At 45.3% G+C, this 15,299-nt stretch overlaps 1 protein-coding gene across 6 annotated transcripts in view; it reads left to right on the top strand.

Moving 5' to 3' along the window:
• lrch1 (leucine-rich repeats and calponin homology (CH) domain containing 1) overlaps positions 1-15,299 on the top strand; it is a 247,116-nt gene that overhangs the window by 195,818 nt on the left and 35,999 nt on the right. For 3 of the 6 annotated variants that reach the window (XR_015080796.1, XR_015080795.1, XM_086006477.1), the window contains one exon: positions 14,282-14,398. The exons of the other annotated variants lie outside the window; for them this stretch is intronic. Coding sequence is in view for 1 of the 3 variants with exons in the window: in XM_086006477.1 (XP_085862603.1) it covers positions 14,282-14,398 (117 nt within the window). In the remaining 2 variants the exon portion in view is untranslated. The remainder of the gene's footprint in view (positions 1-14,281; positions 14,399-15,299) is intronic. 6 annotated transcript variants of the gene reach the window in all.

Below are 15,299 nucleotides of genomic sequence, written 5' to 3'. Positions count from 1 at the left end.
GATCAGGTTGTCGTTGTGGGCACCGGTGTCTACAATCTTGGTTATCTTCTGGCCAAACAGCACCCAATACATCATTGTAAACCTGCATGGATAGTTCAGCCCCCTCTGCCACTTTGGCTGTGATTTCTGTCAATAGATTGAGTAACCTCAAAAACAGGTCACTGTGGGCTCCAAAATGGTGGCAATATCGAGTACCCTTATTTGTAAACTAGTTTGCAATAATTTTCCACTTTAAAGTCAGAGTTTATTAGATTGTGTGTAGAGGCCAAAGTTTGCTGTTTCTGAAGATGTCTGATTTGAAGTAAATGAAGAATGGATGTGTGGATATATGTTTAAATTGTTATGTCTGCTGTCCAAGTTCCTCAGCAGCCTGTGGGACACAGTTACCTAACCATCACGATAAAGCCTTGACTGGGAGTGCATGTTCATATGGCATAGGTCAACAGAATAGTTCTATTGATCTTTTAGTTTTGTTTTGTGTTGTCACTGTGAGACTGATGATGATTTGCATATCTCACATTTACACAAATCTTGCGTGTCTCACTCCTCCATAGACCATTAAGGCTGTAAAATGTGTTTCAGTTTGTGGCTATTATGCCTGTTGATTGATAAATACCAATCCAGTAAATAGTGACTTACATAAGATTACATAGGATATATGGCACAGAAACAGGCCATTCGGCCCAACCAGTCCATGCCGGCATTTATGCTTCACTCGAGCTTCCTCCCGTCTTTCCTCATCTAACTCTTTCAGCCTAACCCTCTATTCCCTTCTCCCTCATATGCTTATCTAGCCTCCCCTCCATCTATACTATTCACTTCAACCACTCTCTATGGTAGTGAGTTCCACATTCTCACCACTCTGGGTAAAGATGTTTCTTCTGAATTCCCTATTTGATTTCTTGGTGATGCTCTTATATTGATGGCCTCTAGTTTTGCTCTTCCCACAAGTGGAAACACACACTGTGTGCCTACTCTATCAAAACCTTTCATAATTTTAAAGACCCCTATTTGGTCACCCTTCAGCCTTCTCTTTTCAAGAGAAAAGAGACTCAGCCTGTTCATCCTTTCCTAATGGGTATAACCTTGCATTTCTGGTATCATCCTTGTAAATCTTTTTTGCACCCTCTCCAGTGCCTCCATATCCTTTTTATAATATGGCAACCAGAATGGTACACAGTTCTCCAAGTGTGGTTTAACCAAGGTTCAATACAAGTTTAGCATAACTTCACTACTTTTCAATTCTGTACCTCTAGAAATAAACCCTAGTGCTTGGTTTGCTTTTGTTAATGGCCTTATTAACCTGCGTCGCTACTTTTAGTGATTTGTGTATTTGTACTCCCAGATCCCTTTGCTCTTCTACCCCATTTAGGTTCTTATTTTCCAGATAATATGTGACCTCCTTATTTTTCTTACTAATATGTAATACCTCACATTTATTTGTGTTGAAATTAATTTGCCAATTATCTAAGTTTATTAATGTCATCTTGTAATTTGTTACAGTCCTCTATTGACTATCTGCCCCCCCCCCCCCCCCAATTTAGTGTCATCCGCAAATTTAGAAATTGTGTTTTTGATTCCAGGGTCTAAATCGTTAATATAAATTGTGAACAACATCGGTCCCAGCACTGATCCTTGTGGGACCCCACTTTCCACCTTCTGCCACTCTGAATAGCTACCCTTAACCCCTACTCTCTGCTTTCTGTCTCAAAGCCAGCTAGCTATCAATTCTGCTACTTGTCCCCTGACTCCGCATTCTTTGACCTTATTCATTGGTCTATTATGTGGTACCTTATCGAAGGTGTTTTGGAAATCTAGATAAATTACATCTACTGCATTACCCTTGTCCACTCTCGCTGTTACCTCTTCAAAGAATTCAATGAGATTGGTCAAGCAAGAATTTCCCTTTTAAAATCCATGCTGACTTCATTATTATATTTTTGGTTTCTAGATGTTGTATTTTTTCCTTTAGTAGGGATTCCATTATTTTTCCTAGCGCCAATGTTAAGCTGACTGGTCTATAGTTCCCTGGTCACGTTCTATCTCCCTTCTTAAATATAGGTAATACGTTCTCTATCGCCAGACCTCTGGCACTACACCTTTTTATAGATACATAGAAGATAGGAGCAGGAGTAGGCCACATAGAAGATAGGAGCAGGAGTAGGCCATTCGGCCCCTCGAGCCTGTTCCGCCATTTAATGAGATCATGGCTGATCATCCAAATTCAGTACCCTGTCCCTGCTTTCTCCCCATACCCCTTGATCCCTTTAGCCTTAAGAAATATGTCTAACTCCTTCTTGAATATCTTTAATGAATTGGCCTCAACTGCCTTCTGTGGTAGAGAATTCCACAGGTTCACCACTCTATGGGTGAAGAAATTCCTCTTCATCTCAGTCCTAAATGGCTTACCCCTTATCCTTAGACTGTGACCCCTTTTTCTGGACTCCCCCGCCATCGGGAACATCCTTCCTGCATCAAGTCTGTCTAGTCCTGTTAGAATTTTATAAGTTTCAATGAGACCCCCTCTCATTCTTCTAAACTCTAGCGAATATAAGCCTAATCGACCCAATCTCTCCTCATACTTCATTCCTGCCATCCCAGGTATCAGTCTGGTGAATCTTCGCTGCACTCTCTCCATGGCAAGAACATCCTCAGATAAGGTGACCAAAACTGCACACAATACTCAAGGTGTGGTCTCACCAAGGCCCTGTACAACTGCAGCAAGACATCCTTGCTCCTGTACTCGAATCCTCTCACTGTAAAGGCCAACATACCATTTGCCTTCTTAACCGCCTGCTGCACCTGCATGCTTACCTTCAGCGACTGGTGCACAAGGACACCCAGGTCTTGTTGCACTTCCCCTTTTCCCAAACTATTGCCATTTTTCTAATGAATTATTAAATATGTGTAATAGTGTCTTTGCTATCTTTTCCCTAGATTCTTTTAAATACGTGGCTATAATCCATCTGGACCAGGGGTTTTATCCTCTTTGAGTTCAATTAGTTTATTGAATATTTCTCCTCTTATTTTAAATGCGGCTATATCATTTCTAATCTCATCTGCCGATGTCATGTCCACCTGATCTGTGTCCCTGGTAAATACTGAAATTATTTAATATTTTTGTCATTTCACTATCGCTGCCTGTGATTTTATCCTGACCGTCCCTTACTGATCCTATTCCCATCATGACTTTCCTTTTTTTTTAAATTTATGTGCCTGTAGACTATTTTACTATTTTGTTTTATGTTTGTAGGGGGACATCTTTTAACTGGTTTAAGGTAATTTACCTGGTCAAGCAGCCTTTGCCTGCACTCTGACCAATTCCAACCTTTTACCTGGTTTACGGTAATTCACCTGGTCAGGCAGCCTTTTGCTGCTACACTGTAAACCAATTTAAACAGCGGTTTCGAATCGCTACCCCACCTTCCAGTTCTGACTGAAGGACTTATAATTGATGATATTAAAACGGACAAATGGACTGGATGAGAGAAAAGTCAAACTTTATTAAACTAAAGAAACTATAATCAAATTTAAACTATACCACACGAACACAGTAATTACAGTAAAATTGCTTAAATGGGGGAAGGCAGACGGCAGAAACGAGGGGTTAGTGGCTACAATGTTGATTAAACAATCTTAGCAATATCCCCTAAATTACCACCCCCCCTAACTCCTTACTAGGTTGCCTTGCTGAGGAGTCAGAAACCCTGCTCACCTGTGGTCCAGCGAAGTTAGAGAGAGATAGCTTCTCAGGAGCTATCTTTATACCTGGTGAGCTCCTGCTGTTTTGCTGTCTGCAAAATTTGCGCCCAAAGTTCCAATACACAAGAGAAACACTGTGATTGGCTGATTCAAAGTGGCTGGAACGAGTTAATGTCTCTGCACTGTGGGGCCGAAATGTTCCCGCCCACATCCGGAGCTCACCTGGGCTAAAACAAAAGGGAATCCAACTGCCCTATTGTTCAGAATGATGGGTGATTCAAAACCTCATTCATACTGATCTGTTCCATAACAAAAGTCCATTCCATGGCTTCAGTATCTCCATTGTGTGTGAGTGCTTTGAATGGGTTTAAATTTCTGTGTACACAGCCGATTGTTCTTGCGGTTAGTCTCAAGTGGTTGTAATCCCTTATGTCAATAAACAACATTGATTGCTTAGAAGGGAACCTCCCTTTGATTGGCAGGTCTTACTCACAGCCACTGCTAGATCCTCCCGCACAGACATACTCCAAGCTGCTAGCTGCTTTCTTTTGTCTTTTGGCCATGCTTTGTGACGGCCATTTTCAAACCTCTTTGGAATATACACAGTTCGAAACTCAGAGGTACCATTTTTAATAAAATGCAATGTTCAATCTTCAGGGAAAATAGGGGAATTTTGCAAACCCCTACAGTCCCTCCTTTTGATACTTCAACTTGCTTGTAGTATCCACTCGAAGAAGTGAGCAAAATTTTTCTGACCCCCGACAAACAACCATCCCCTATATTTACCTAATAGCTACCTACCACTGATCCCCCCGACCCTTCTATTCCCCTCAAATTCGAGAAAAACCGTGGTACGGTAGGCATCTTACAGATACATCAATTTACAATAAAGGGTCACATACCCAGCATCACTTGTCACATTATACAATGTAATCAAAATTTACAAACACTTGTTACATTGTAACTTATTACAAAATGTTGCAATCTTAGTTACACGATGTTATCAAAATGATCCCAAGCACAGAGAGGGTCCTATGCCTCTGCTTAACTTGGGGCTGTAACACAAAATACAAAAAATCTTGAACAACATGCTTAAACAAACCCCGACCATCATGTGCCAATGATGGGTCGCAAAATTCGAGTGGGTATTGCTCCTCCCACCCGGGCAGTAAATGTACCTTCCACCCCCCTTTGATCGTCTTAAACTTTAAAACAGACAGAATGGATTTACAGACCAGCCTGCTCCGCCAGCCCCGAGCCGTTCCCTTGTCCCTTTGTGGAGGCGGGGTACCCCTCATGTTTAAGATTACCTTGGCACAGACCGAGACCGGGGAGTATGGGATCGCGACTCCCAGTCCCTCCCACTCCCGTCTTCCCTTGACTGGCTGCAGAAAATGATGGGTGCCTGTGTGGTGGCTCTCCCTGGCCCCACACTCAAACTTGGATCCCAGATCCGGCCACCCATTCATCCTCCCCAGCCACACTTACACTAACTTTACCCGTGGGCCCCCGGGTGAGTTCCTCCCTCCCCCGAACGTACCCACGCAACTCTTGGGCCTCGCCCTCCCCTTTACAATCTTTCCTGGGCCATCACCACCCACTCCCGGGGAACGCGTCCCTATCTGACAAGGCGCCCGAGCTTCCCCACCATGACTCTTCAACAGCGAGGTCTCCCGCAAGTGAACTTCGGTCAGGATAGTGCTGGGTTGGGGGCTGTGCCCCACCCAGCTGGGGCCATCTCTTCCGCGTAGGAGGAGTAGGCAAGTTCCTCCGGACCCTGTCTGGTTTCTCCTGAAGGTCGCTGCGGGGTTTCCCTCTGGATTTGTCCAGTGACGAGGTGATCCCCAAGATTCTGTATCCTTATCTTCATTCGAAGCCCAGCTCGGGCTGGGCGAACAGGGCTGCTTCATCTTCCACTCTCCTGCAAAACCTGAAAGGACATGCAGCCAGGTCTCACTGACCTGCTGCCTTAGGTGGAGACATGGTCGAGTCCCTTGACCTCGGACCAAAATACAAACATTTGGCACACATGTAAACTTAAACTTTAACTTAAACTACAACAGTTAAATCTAAACTTACGATTTACACAAAGCAAGCTATATACACACATAGCTATAATACAAATGCCGCCCGTCTCCGGACGGCCAGGCTAATCTCTGGCACTGTCACAGATTACTGCTGGCTGCAGCGAAGCTGGACTGCCTCCTGCTGCTTGTCCCTCGCAGCTTATGGCTGCTGGTTGGGGACCTCTGCCCTTTGGCTTCTCCCCGGTTTGGGAGATTGCTCTTTGTGGCAGGTACCCTGGTGACCACCTTTTCTTGGGCTTGCAGACCCGCTGAGACCTTCTGAGGGGCGTCTCTGTGGGGGAAACTTTGGCTGGTGGACCCTGAGCCTGGGTTGCAGCCCTAGCTGGCTGGGAACCTTCTCCCCCTGGTGCCAACAGCCTGCACTGTATGAGATACCTGGTAGCCTGCTGGTACAAATCTCCCTCTCCCGATCCAAAACTTGGTGTCAGCTCCCTCCCCATGTCTCCTGCAAGAGGGATTGCTATCCCTGCCTCCCCAGGGTCCCACATCATGGGGGGGGACCACTCTGGAAGCAGGCTGGGAAGCTGGTCCCTTTAAACAGGCCATTGTGCCTGTGCGGATCTCCTCCCCGGAGTCCCGCGGCAGAGGCTGTGAAATCTCTGTCCTTAAACAAGCAGGTGCGCCTGCGTGAAAAAGCTGAGGAAGAGCCGCTGTGGTCCCCCCGGCAACTGCGCCTGCGCAAGCTCTCTTTTCGGAGTCCCTCGGCAGAGGCTGTGAAGCCTCTGGCTTCAAACAGGCGATTGCGCCTGCGCGGGATAACTTAGAAAGCTCCACTGGGGTCCCGCAGGCAACTGCGCCTGCGCGTCCGGTTTCTCTAAAAAGGGTTGGAAGAACCGCTGAGTCTTCCAAGCAGGCCGCTGCGCCTGCGCGTATAGTTTGGGAAGCGGGGATTTTTAAACGGCCGACTGCGCCTGCGCGCTCGGCCTCAAACTGAGCAAGAGCCGCTGGGGGTTCCGGGTCCGCGACTGCGCCTGCGCGAACCCGGTGTTGGGGAACCTTTTCCCTCAGGCGCGCGGCTGCGCCTGCGCGGGAAAACTGAAGATGGTCCGCTGGGGAACCGCGCTTGCGCCAACCTGATCTTGGGAAACCTCTCCCCTCAGGCGCACGACTGTGCCTGCGCGAACCTTCTGTTCAGAAGACTGGGCGATTCCTGTCTCCAAACCAGCGACTGCGCATGCGCGGGGAGCCTTTTCAAAGGGCTGCTCCTCCCTCGAGCTTCCCAGGCGATTTTCAGTGAATGGATTGGCAGCAGCCTGCAGATATCTAATCTCAGGTTGCTGTTTCTCTCTCTGGTTTTGAGCCACATAACTTGCTCAATTTTAAACTTTGGTTCGAATTTAAGCTTTTGCCAAAATTTAGGTCCCACTGGGACGGGGAAGTGTTCCAATTTGTGGGCTGGACAACTTTTCCCTGGAAACAAGCCACAATGCCTGTCTTTACAGGCTGTGAACTTGAACTTGTCTGGTCAGCAAACTCATGTTCTCTTACCCGGTGGCTTTAAATGGGGAATTTTGGACCTGGACCTGCCTTTGGTCTGGGGCCAAAACTATCCCGTGTGCCTCCCTTATCCCGGATTTCTGCTACCGGACCTGCTCTACAGGGGTCCCAGAACTCTCCTTCCCGGTTCCCCTGCTTAAGCAGCCCAGTCCTCCTTAACTCCATACCCGAACACACTATTCTTCTGTTACATGGGGTATGATCTGCTCCACTAAACCTTTGGTCGCAGGCCAGCTTATAAGCTACCTTTACCTCCCTAACCTTCTCCTCCTGCTCTGTTACTTCTGAGGTGAGGCGGGCATTCTCTTCCCGCAGTCTCATCTCGCTCCTCTTTGCTTCTATAATTTGATACTTTAGGAATTCTATCTCGTTCCTTGCATGGCTTTTTCCCTCGTTAGCTTCTTGGGTGAGGTGTGCGATTTCCTCCTGTAGCCTCATCTCACTATCCCTCGCCTCTGTGACTTCCTGCACAAGGCGCTCTATAAATGCCTGGCATTTCGTGACCTCTAGTGTGAGGTGTGCATTCTCTTCCCGCACCCTCATTCCACTAGCTCTGGCCTCATTCACCTCTCTGAGGCGTTCTACCTCCGCCTGGCATTTTTCAAGCTGGGACTCCCGATTCTTGGCCTCTTTAACCTCCTCCTGCACCCTCTTCTCACCCTTCTTAACCCAGCCACCTATACCATGATAGGTCAGCCTACACGCTGCCGCTAACATCCACAGGGCTACCCACATACTGAAAACGAGAGAAACAAGAGCTGATGCTTTCTTCAGATCCAGACCACATATCAAAAACTGCCTCCAATCCTGTCGCGGTCGCCATTTTGTAGGGGGACATCTTTTAACTGGTTTAAGGTAATTTACCTGGTCAGGCAGCCTTTGCCTGCACTCTGACCAATTCCAACCTTTTACCTGGTTTACGGTAATTCACCTGGTCAGGCAGCCTTTTGCTGCTACACTGTAAACCAATTTAAACAGTGGTTTCGAATCGCTACCCCACCTTCCAGTTCTGACTGAAGGACTTATAATTGATGATATTAAAACGGACAAATGGTCTGGATGAGAGAAAAATCAAGCTTTATTAACTAAAAGAAACTATACCACACGAACACAGTAATTACAGTAAAATTGCTTAAATGGGGGAAGGCAGACGGCAAAATGAGGGGTAAGTAGCTACAATGTTAATTTAACAATCTTAGCAATACTCCCTTAATTACCACCCCTAACTCCTTACTAGGTTGCCTTGCTGAGGAGTCAGAAACCCTGCTCACCTGTGGTCCAGCAAAGTAAGAGAGCGATAGCTTCTCGGGAGCTATCTTTATACCTGGTGAGCTCCTGCTGTTTTGCTGTCTGCAAAATTCGCGCCCAAAGTTCCAATACACAAGAGAAACGCTGTGATTGGCTGATTCAAAGTGGTTGGAATGGGTTAATGTGTCTGCACTATGGGGCCGGGATGTTCCCGCCCACCTCCAGAGTTCCCCTGGCTAAAACAAAAGGGATACAACTGCCCTATTGTTCAGAATGATGGGTGATTCAAAACCTCATTCATACTGATCTGTTCCATAACAGTCCGTTCCATGGCTTCAGTATCTCCGTGTGAGTGCTTTGAATGAGTGAATTTCTGTGTACACAGAGCCGATTGTTCTTGCGGTTAGTCTCAAGTGGTTGTACTCCCTTATGTCAATAAACAACATCGATTGCTTAGAAGGGAACCTCCCTTTGATTGGCAGGTCTTACAGCCACTGCTAGATCCTCCCACACAGACATACTCCAAGCTGCTAGCTGCTTTCTTTTGTCTTTTGGCCATGCTTTGTGACGGCCATTTTCAAACCTCTTTGGAATATACACAGTTCGAAACTCAGAGGTACCATTTTTAATAAAATGTAATGTCTTAGATCCTGATGTTGCCCAAGTGCTGCTCTGCTCAACGCAGCTTTTCACGATTCTGGGTATGTTTTAAAAACACTGTCCTACCCAGAGGCATTTCAAAACACATGATTCTTCACCCACGATGTGGACCAATATATTTTCAATCTTCAGGGAAAATAGGGGAATTTTGCGAACCCCTACATGTTCCTTGATAATTTAATTCCATAGTTCCTCGTTGCTTTCCTAATTTTTTTTTTTACTTCTTTCCTAATCTCTTCGTATTCTCCCTTGTCATGCTCTCCCCTGCTGTCCATGTACTTAGTGTATGCCTTTTTCCTTACCCTCAATTTTTACCTAATGTCTTTATTTATCCATGTCTCATTAATGTTTGGCTTGTTCTTGTTTTTTAGCAGAATATATTTTTCTTGGACTCTGTTGAACACCTTTTAAAATATTTTCCCAAGTTCTATTCTCATCCCCTCAAAACCGGCTTTTCTCCAATCTATTACCTAGGTCTTCGTCATACAGGAAACTCTCGATTTACCGGCACCTAAATAACCGGAAATCTCTATTAACCGTCAAAATTCAGGAGTAGGTTCAGGTAAATTTTACTTCATATTAGTGTCCGTTCCTGGATCTGTGGCCGTGTAACCGGGGTTCCTGCACCTGTTGCTATGCAATAGGGACGCCTGGATTTGTGGCCGGGTTCCTGCACCTGTTGCTATGCAACAGGGACGCCTGGATCTGTGGCCATGCACGGGGCTCTCGTACCTTTTACTATACCTCTCTGTAATTCGGACTTTTTGATAAACCGGCACCACGCCGGTCCCGTCGGTGCCGGAAAAAAAAGAGTTTCCTGTACTTATGTCATTCTCAATTATTATCTTAAAGCTTATTATATTATGGTCACTATTTCCTAGATGTTCCCCTACTTTTTCTTCTCTTATCTGCTCTGGTTCATTCCCCATTACTAGATCCTTGTCGGGCTTCTTACATATTGGGTTAGAAAGGAGTCCTGCACACATTGTCAGAACTCCATTCCTTATCCCCTTTACCTACCTCTTCTGGCCAATGCAGGCCTTTCTGCATTGAGGGCACACTTTTTTTTTTGATAATCTTCTAGTACAGTGAGGACCACCCAATCTATTCATGTATTGACGTGCAGTTATCTAGAGCTGAGTGGGAGGAATCCCTCCCCCTATAATGGTTTCCCTCCCCCTATAATGGTTAAACCTCTCAAGATCCATTAGTGAGCCAGACTGGCTTGTCTAGATCAGCAATGTCCTGAAGTGCTGTAGATCTGGCTGGCTCAGGTATTAGATTAGTAAGTTTGCCACAGAAAAAAATGACTCCGTTCCAAAGTTTCATTTAGTGTGTCATCTTGAAGCCACCTCCATGCCAAAGAGACTCTGCTTACTTCCTTTTCCTCCTCTCCACCCCTTTTCCACCTCAAATAGTATAGCTACTAGTTGATCAAGGCACTTCCAGTGCCTGAAGTTATGCCTGACACACAGAAAGATGGTCGTGGTCGTCACAGACCAATCCGTCGTCGCAGTTCCATGACATCGCTGCAAGAATTCCTCGGGGCAGCACCCTCTGCATAACTGTTTTAAGCTGCTCCATTAGTGACCTTTCCTCCATCATAAGGTCAGTAGTGGTGTGTTTGCTGATGATTCCAGTGTCTGACTCCATTCACAACTCCTTTGATTATGAAGCAGGACCTGGATGACATCCAGGCTTGGGCTGACATGTGGCAAGTAACATTGGCACCACATACATATTCAAGACAGAGATCGATAGATTTTTGGATATTAAGGGAATCAAGGGATATGGGGTTAGTGCAGGAAAGTGGAGTTGAGGTAGAAGATCAGCCATGATTTTATTGAATTGTAGAGCAGGCTCGAGGGGCCAAATGGCCTACTCCTGCTCCTGGTTCTTATGTTTTGAAATGACCATCAGTAAGAAAAAGCCCAACCACTTTCACCTGACCTTCAGTGGTACCCTCCATCAATGCTGAGTTCTTTGCCATCAACATCTTGACTGGCAGCTGAACCAGACCAACCGTATCAGTACTGTGGCTGCAAAAGTAGGGCAGTGGCTTGGCACTCTGCTATGAGTGGCTCATCTCCTGATTCCTCAAAGCAATTCTACCATCCACAGGGTTCAGATAAGGAGGGTGATGGAGTACTCACCGCTCACCTGGATGGGTGCAGACCCAACAACGCTCAAGAAGATCGACCCCATCCAGAGCATAGCAGTTTGCTTGACTGGCATCCCCGCCACTAGATTCGGTATCTACTCTCTCCCCCAAAAGCACACTGCGGATGCAGTATGTACTATCATCAAGCTTATTTCAAAAGCACCTCCCAATCCTGTGACCTCTGGCAGTGAGAATGCCAAGAGCAGCAGAATCATGAGCACACCATCACTTCCCAGTTTCCCTCCAAGTCACACACCTGGCATGACTTGAAAATCTTGTAATTCCCAACCTAACACTATTTTAGGAGAACCATTTCCACAAGGACTGAAGCACCTCAAGGAGAAGGCCAACCACCACCTTCTCAGGGCAACTAGTGATAGGCAATGAGTGCACCCTTGTCAGCGACACCCACATCCCGAGAAGAAATAAAAAGCAGCACATTGCCATGGCAGGTCGAAGGGAGCATTACTGTGTATCTAATCCCCAGCTGGCCTGGGAGTGGGTGATGCAGCACTGGGTTTCTCAGTAGTAACATCCCTCACCTTGATTAGAAGCAAAAGAAATGATGGGACTGTGTAAGCAGAAATCTTTCTCTCTAAAGGTCTCGTTCTCTCCCTTTGCACTCCTGCGTTATAGGAACAGGAATAGGCCATTCAGCCCCTCGAGCCTTTTAGATGGTGGCTGATTTGTACCTCAACTCCATTTACCCTCCTTTTCTCCGTATCCCTTGATACACTTACCTAACAAAAATCTATTGATCCCAGACTTGAAAATTTCAATTGACGCTCCGCATCCACAGCTTTTTAGGGTAGAGTGTTCCAGAATTCCACAACCCTTTGGGTGAATAAATGCTTCCTGATTTCACTCCCAACTGGCCTAGCTCTCATCCCTGGTATTACTCTAATGAATCTATGCTACACTGTTTCCATGGTTCCAAAATTGATTCTAATAGGGTGCTCAAAACTAGGAACAGTGCTCTCACTAAAGCCCAACCAATGGTGAAGAGATTCGTCATCACTGCCTTGCTTTGTTTTCAGTGCCCCATAAATGATTTTTCCACCTATGATCCTGCATTTAAAGATCTGTGTATCTGTACCCCTAGATCCCTCAGTTCCTCCACAGCATTGAGAATTTTACCATTTAGGGTAATTTCTATTTTCTTTATATACCATTTCACTTTTATCTTTATTAATTTGCCACATATCTATCAACTCCCTTAACCTGTCTATGCTCTCTCTTACTCTCCTGCAATTTTACCTTGTCTCTTAATTTATCATTAGTAGAGTTTAGTATTATTCACTCTAAGCCCATGTCCTGGTGCACACGATGAACAACATCATGCCAATTGAAAAACATCCGTCTATTTATACTCTGCTTTCTATCTTTCATCCATCACGCTATCCATGGCACTACTTCGTCTTGAAGAACATGAGCTTTAATCTTTTCAATAAATGTCCCAATTTATCAAATGGTTTTTAAGAGTCCAAATATATCACTTCCACTTCATTCTGTTTGTCCATTCAATTAATCAAACACAACCTGTGTCTTTTATTAATAACGCGGGGGGGGGGGAAATCCATGGCCATTCTGGTGGACTCCTTCAGTGGTAATCCCAACGGGGTGGTCAGAAACCTGGCCGGATTCAGTTAACCCCGGATCCCATCCTCATGCCCAAGTTTGTTGAATGCCCCAAATATGGCCATCGATGTAAGGGGGTGGGGACTCCATAAGTCAGGAGTTCACACGCCCTGGGCTTTTGTTGGGACTGGTGTATAGTTGACACTGGTTACCGGCCAACCAAGGAGCAATGTGGGGATCCCCTGAAGATTGGGCACCTGAATCAAATTATGCCTTTTGTAAGCTGGCTGCTGGAGCTACCTAAATTTAGTTATGGAATGGAGCATATGTTAAAACAATGGCATTTTCAACCAAACTGCTTAAAATTACTCTATCAATGCAGAGGAGACTGTCCTGCATCAACTGCAGAATTATAAATTATCTGTATCCAGTTGTCACGTACTGCTTTTTATCCTCGATCAACCGCATCCACTGTGTCTTTATTAATTAACTATAACCCAGTAATGTACACAACTGGTGCCTTATGATACCATAACCAACTTTATTAAAATAATTGCAGTTAAATGTTAACTGCTATCATGAGGCTTTGGGAGTGATTGAGGCAGAGACCATTGCATCTTTTAAGGAAAAATTGGGTAAATACTTGAAGCAGAGGAGAGAGCGGGCCAGTGGCAAAGAGTCGGCACAGACATGATGGGGCAACTGGCTCCAAGTGTCTACGGTTTTATAGGTCAGTACAGCCCTTTACAATTAAAATCTTGCAAATATTCATTTGGTGGTCAATGATTATTGTACACACAGTTAATTGTGACAGATTTTACTTGCTGAGTTCTAGCATATTCTGCCCTTTAACCAGGTAGGAATTAAGACTGTGTACTGACATTCTGTACTGGTCCAGTATAAATAATCCCACGCTATAAGTTTAGTGCTTTTATTCTCTCTCTATTTGATCAGCATTTAATGTCTGACATTTAATTTATGAGATTGTAAGTTTTTAATCATTTAACATGTTAGCACACAGCAACCTTTGGGTAGCTTTACTCATATTTGCACTGTGCAACAATGTAGTGGTTAGTAGTGGCAGAAAGTTAACTGCATGATTTGATTTGTATTTTTCAACAGCTAACAATTTTTTTTCTCCATCTGTTTTGTGTTGTGTGTTTCTTCACTTTTTTTTGTCCTTTTTAATCTTGAATTTCCCGATACGATCTTGTATCGATTCACATTAAACTTGTAATGGCTGCTACTGGTGCTTCAATCCTGATCTTTGACTTTCCTGGTCCACTTGGCATTTGCCCAATGCTTCTTGGACCTGCTTTGTACTACTTTATGTCCTTGCCACTTTCAGTCCGAGTCAACGCTCCTTCTTTGGACTCCCCTCCTCCCTCCTTCAGAAAGTTGACACAGGCACACATAGAGGAACTCAACACCGTCACTACCCCACAAGAAGAAGACAGAAGTCATGGTATGTGTGTTGGTAGTCAATGCCTAAGTTTATGTATTGGTGCGTTTACTTTGATGAACTAACATAGAAACATAGAAGATAGGAGCAGGAGTAGGCCATTCGGCCCCTCGAGCCTGCTCCGCCATTTAATGAGATGGCTGATCATCCAAATTCAGTACCCTGTCCCTGCTTTCTCCCCATATCCCTTGATCCCTTCAGCCTTAAGAAATATATCTAACTCCTTCTTGAATATATTTAATGAATTGGCCTCAACTGCCTTCTGTGGTAGAGAATTCCACAGGTTCACCACTCTCTGGGTGAAGAAATTCCTCCTCCTCTCTGTCCTAAATGGCTTACCCCTGATCTTTAGACTGTGACCCCTGGTTCTGGACTCCCCTACCATCGGGAACATCCTTCCTGCATCTACTCTGTCTAGTCCTGTTAGAATTTTATAAGTTTCAATGAGATCCCCTCTCATTCTTCTAAACTCCAGCGAATATAAGCCCAATCGACCCAATCTCTCCTCATACGTCATTCCTGCCATCCCAAGTATTAGTCTGGTGAATCTTCGCTGCACTCCCTCCATGGCAATAACATCCTTCCTCAGATAAGGCGACCAAAACTGCACACAATACTCAAGGCGTGGTCTCACGAAGGCCCTGTACAACTGCAGCAAGACATCCTTGCTCCTTTACTCAAATCCTGTCGCTATGAAGGCCAACATACCATTTGCCGCCTTAACCGCCTGCTGCACCTGCATGCTTACCTTCAGCGACTGGTGCACAAGGACACCCAGGTCTCGTTGCACTTCCTCTTTTCCCAACCTATTGCCGTTCAGATAATAATCTGTCTTCCTGTTTTTGCCACCAAAGTGGATAACCTCGCATTTATCCAGATTATACTGCATCTGCCATGCATTTGC

Source organism: Somniosus microcephalus, chromosome 14, assembly GCF_052327205.1.
Source record: "Somniosus microcephalus isolate GS21.2 chromosome 14, FLI_Smic_1.0, whole genome shotgun sequence".
Classification (NCBI taxonomy): Eukaryota; Metazoa; Chordata; class Chondrichthyes; order Squaliformes; family Somniosidae; genus Somniosus; species Somniosus microcephalus.
This window is presented reverse-complemented; position numbering and strand designations above follow the sequence as displayed.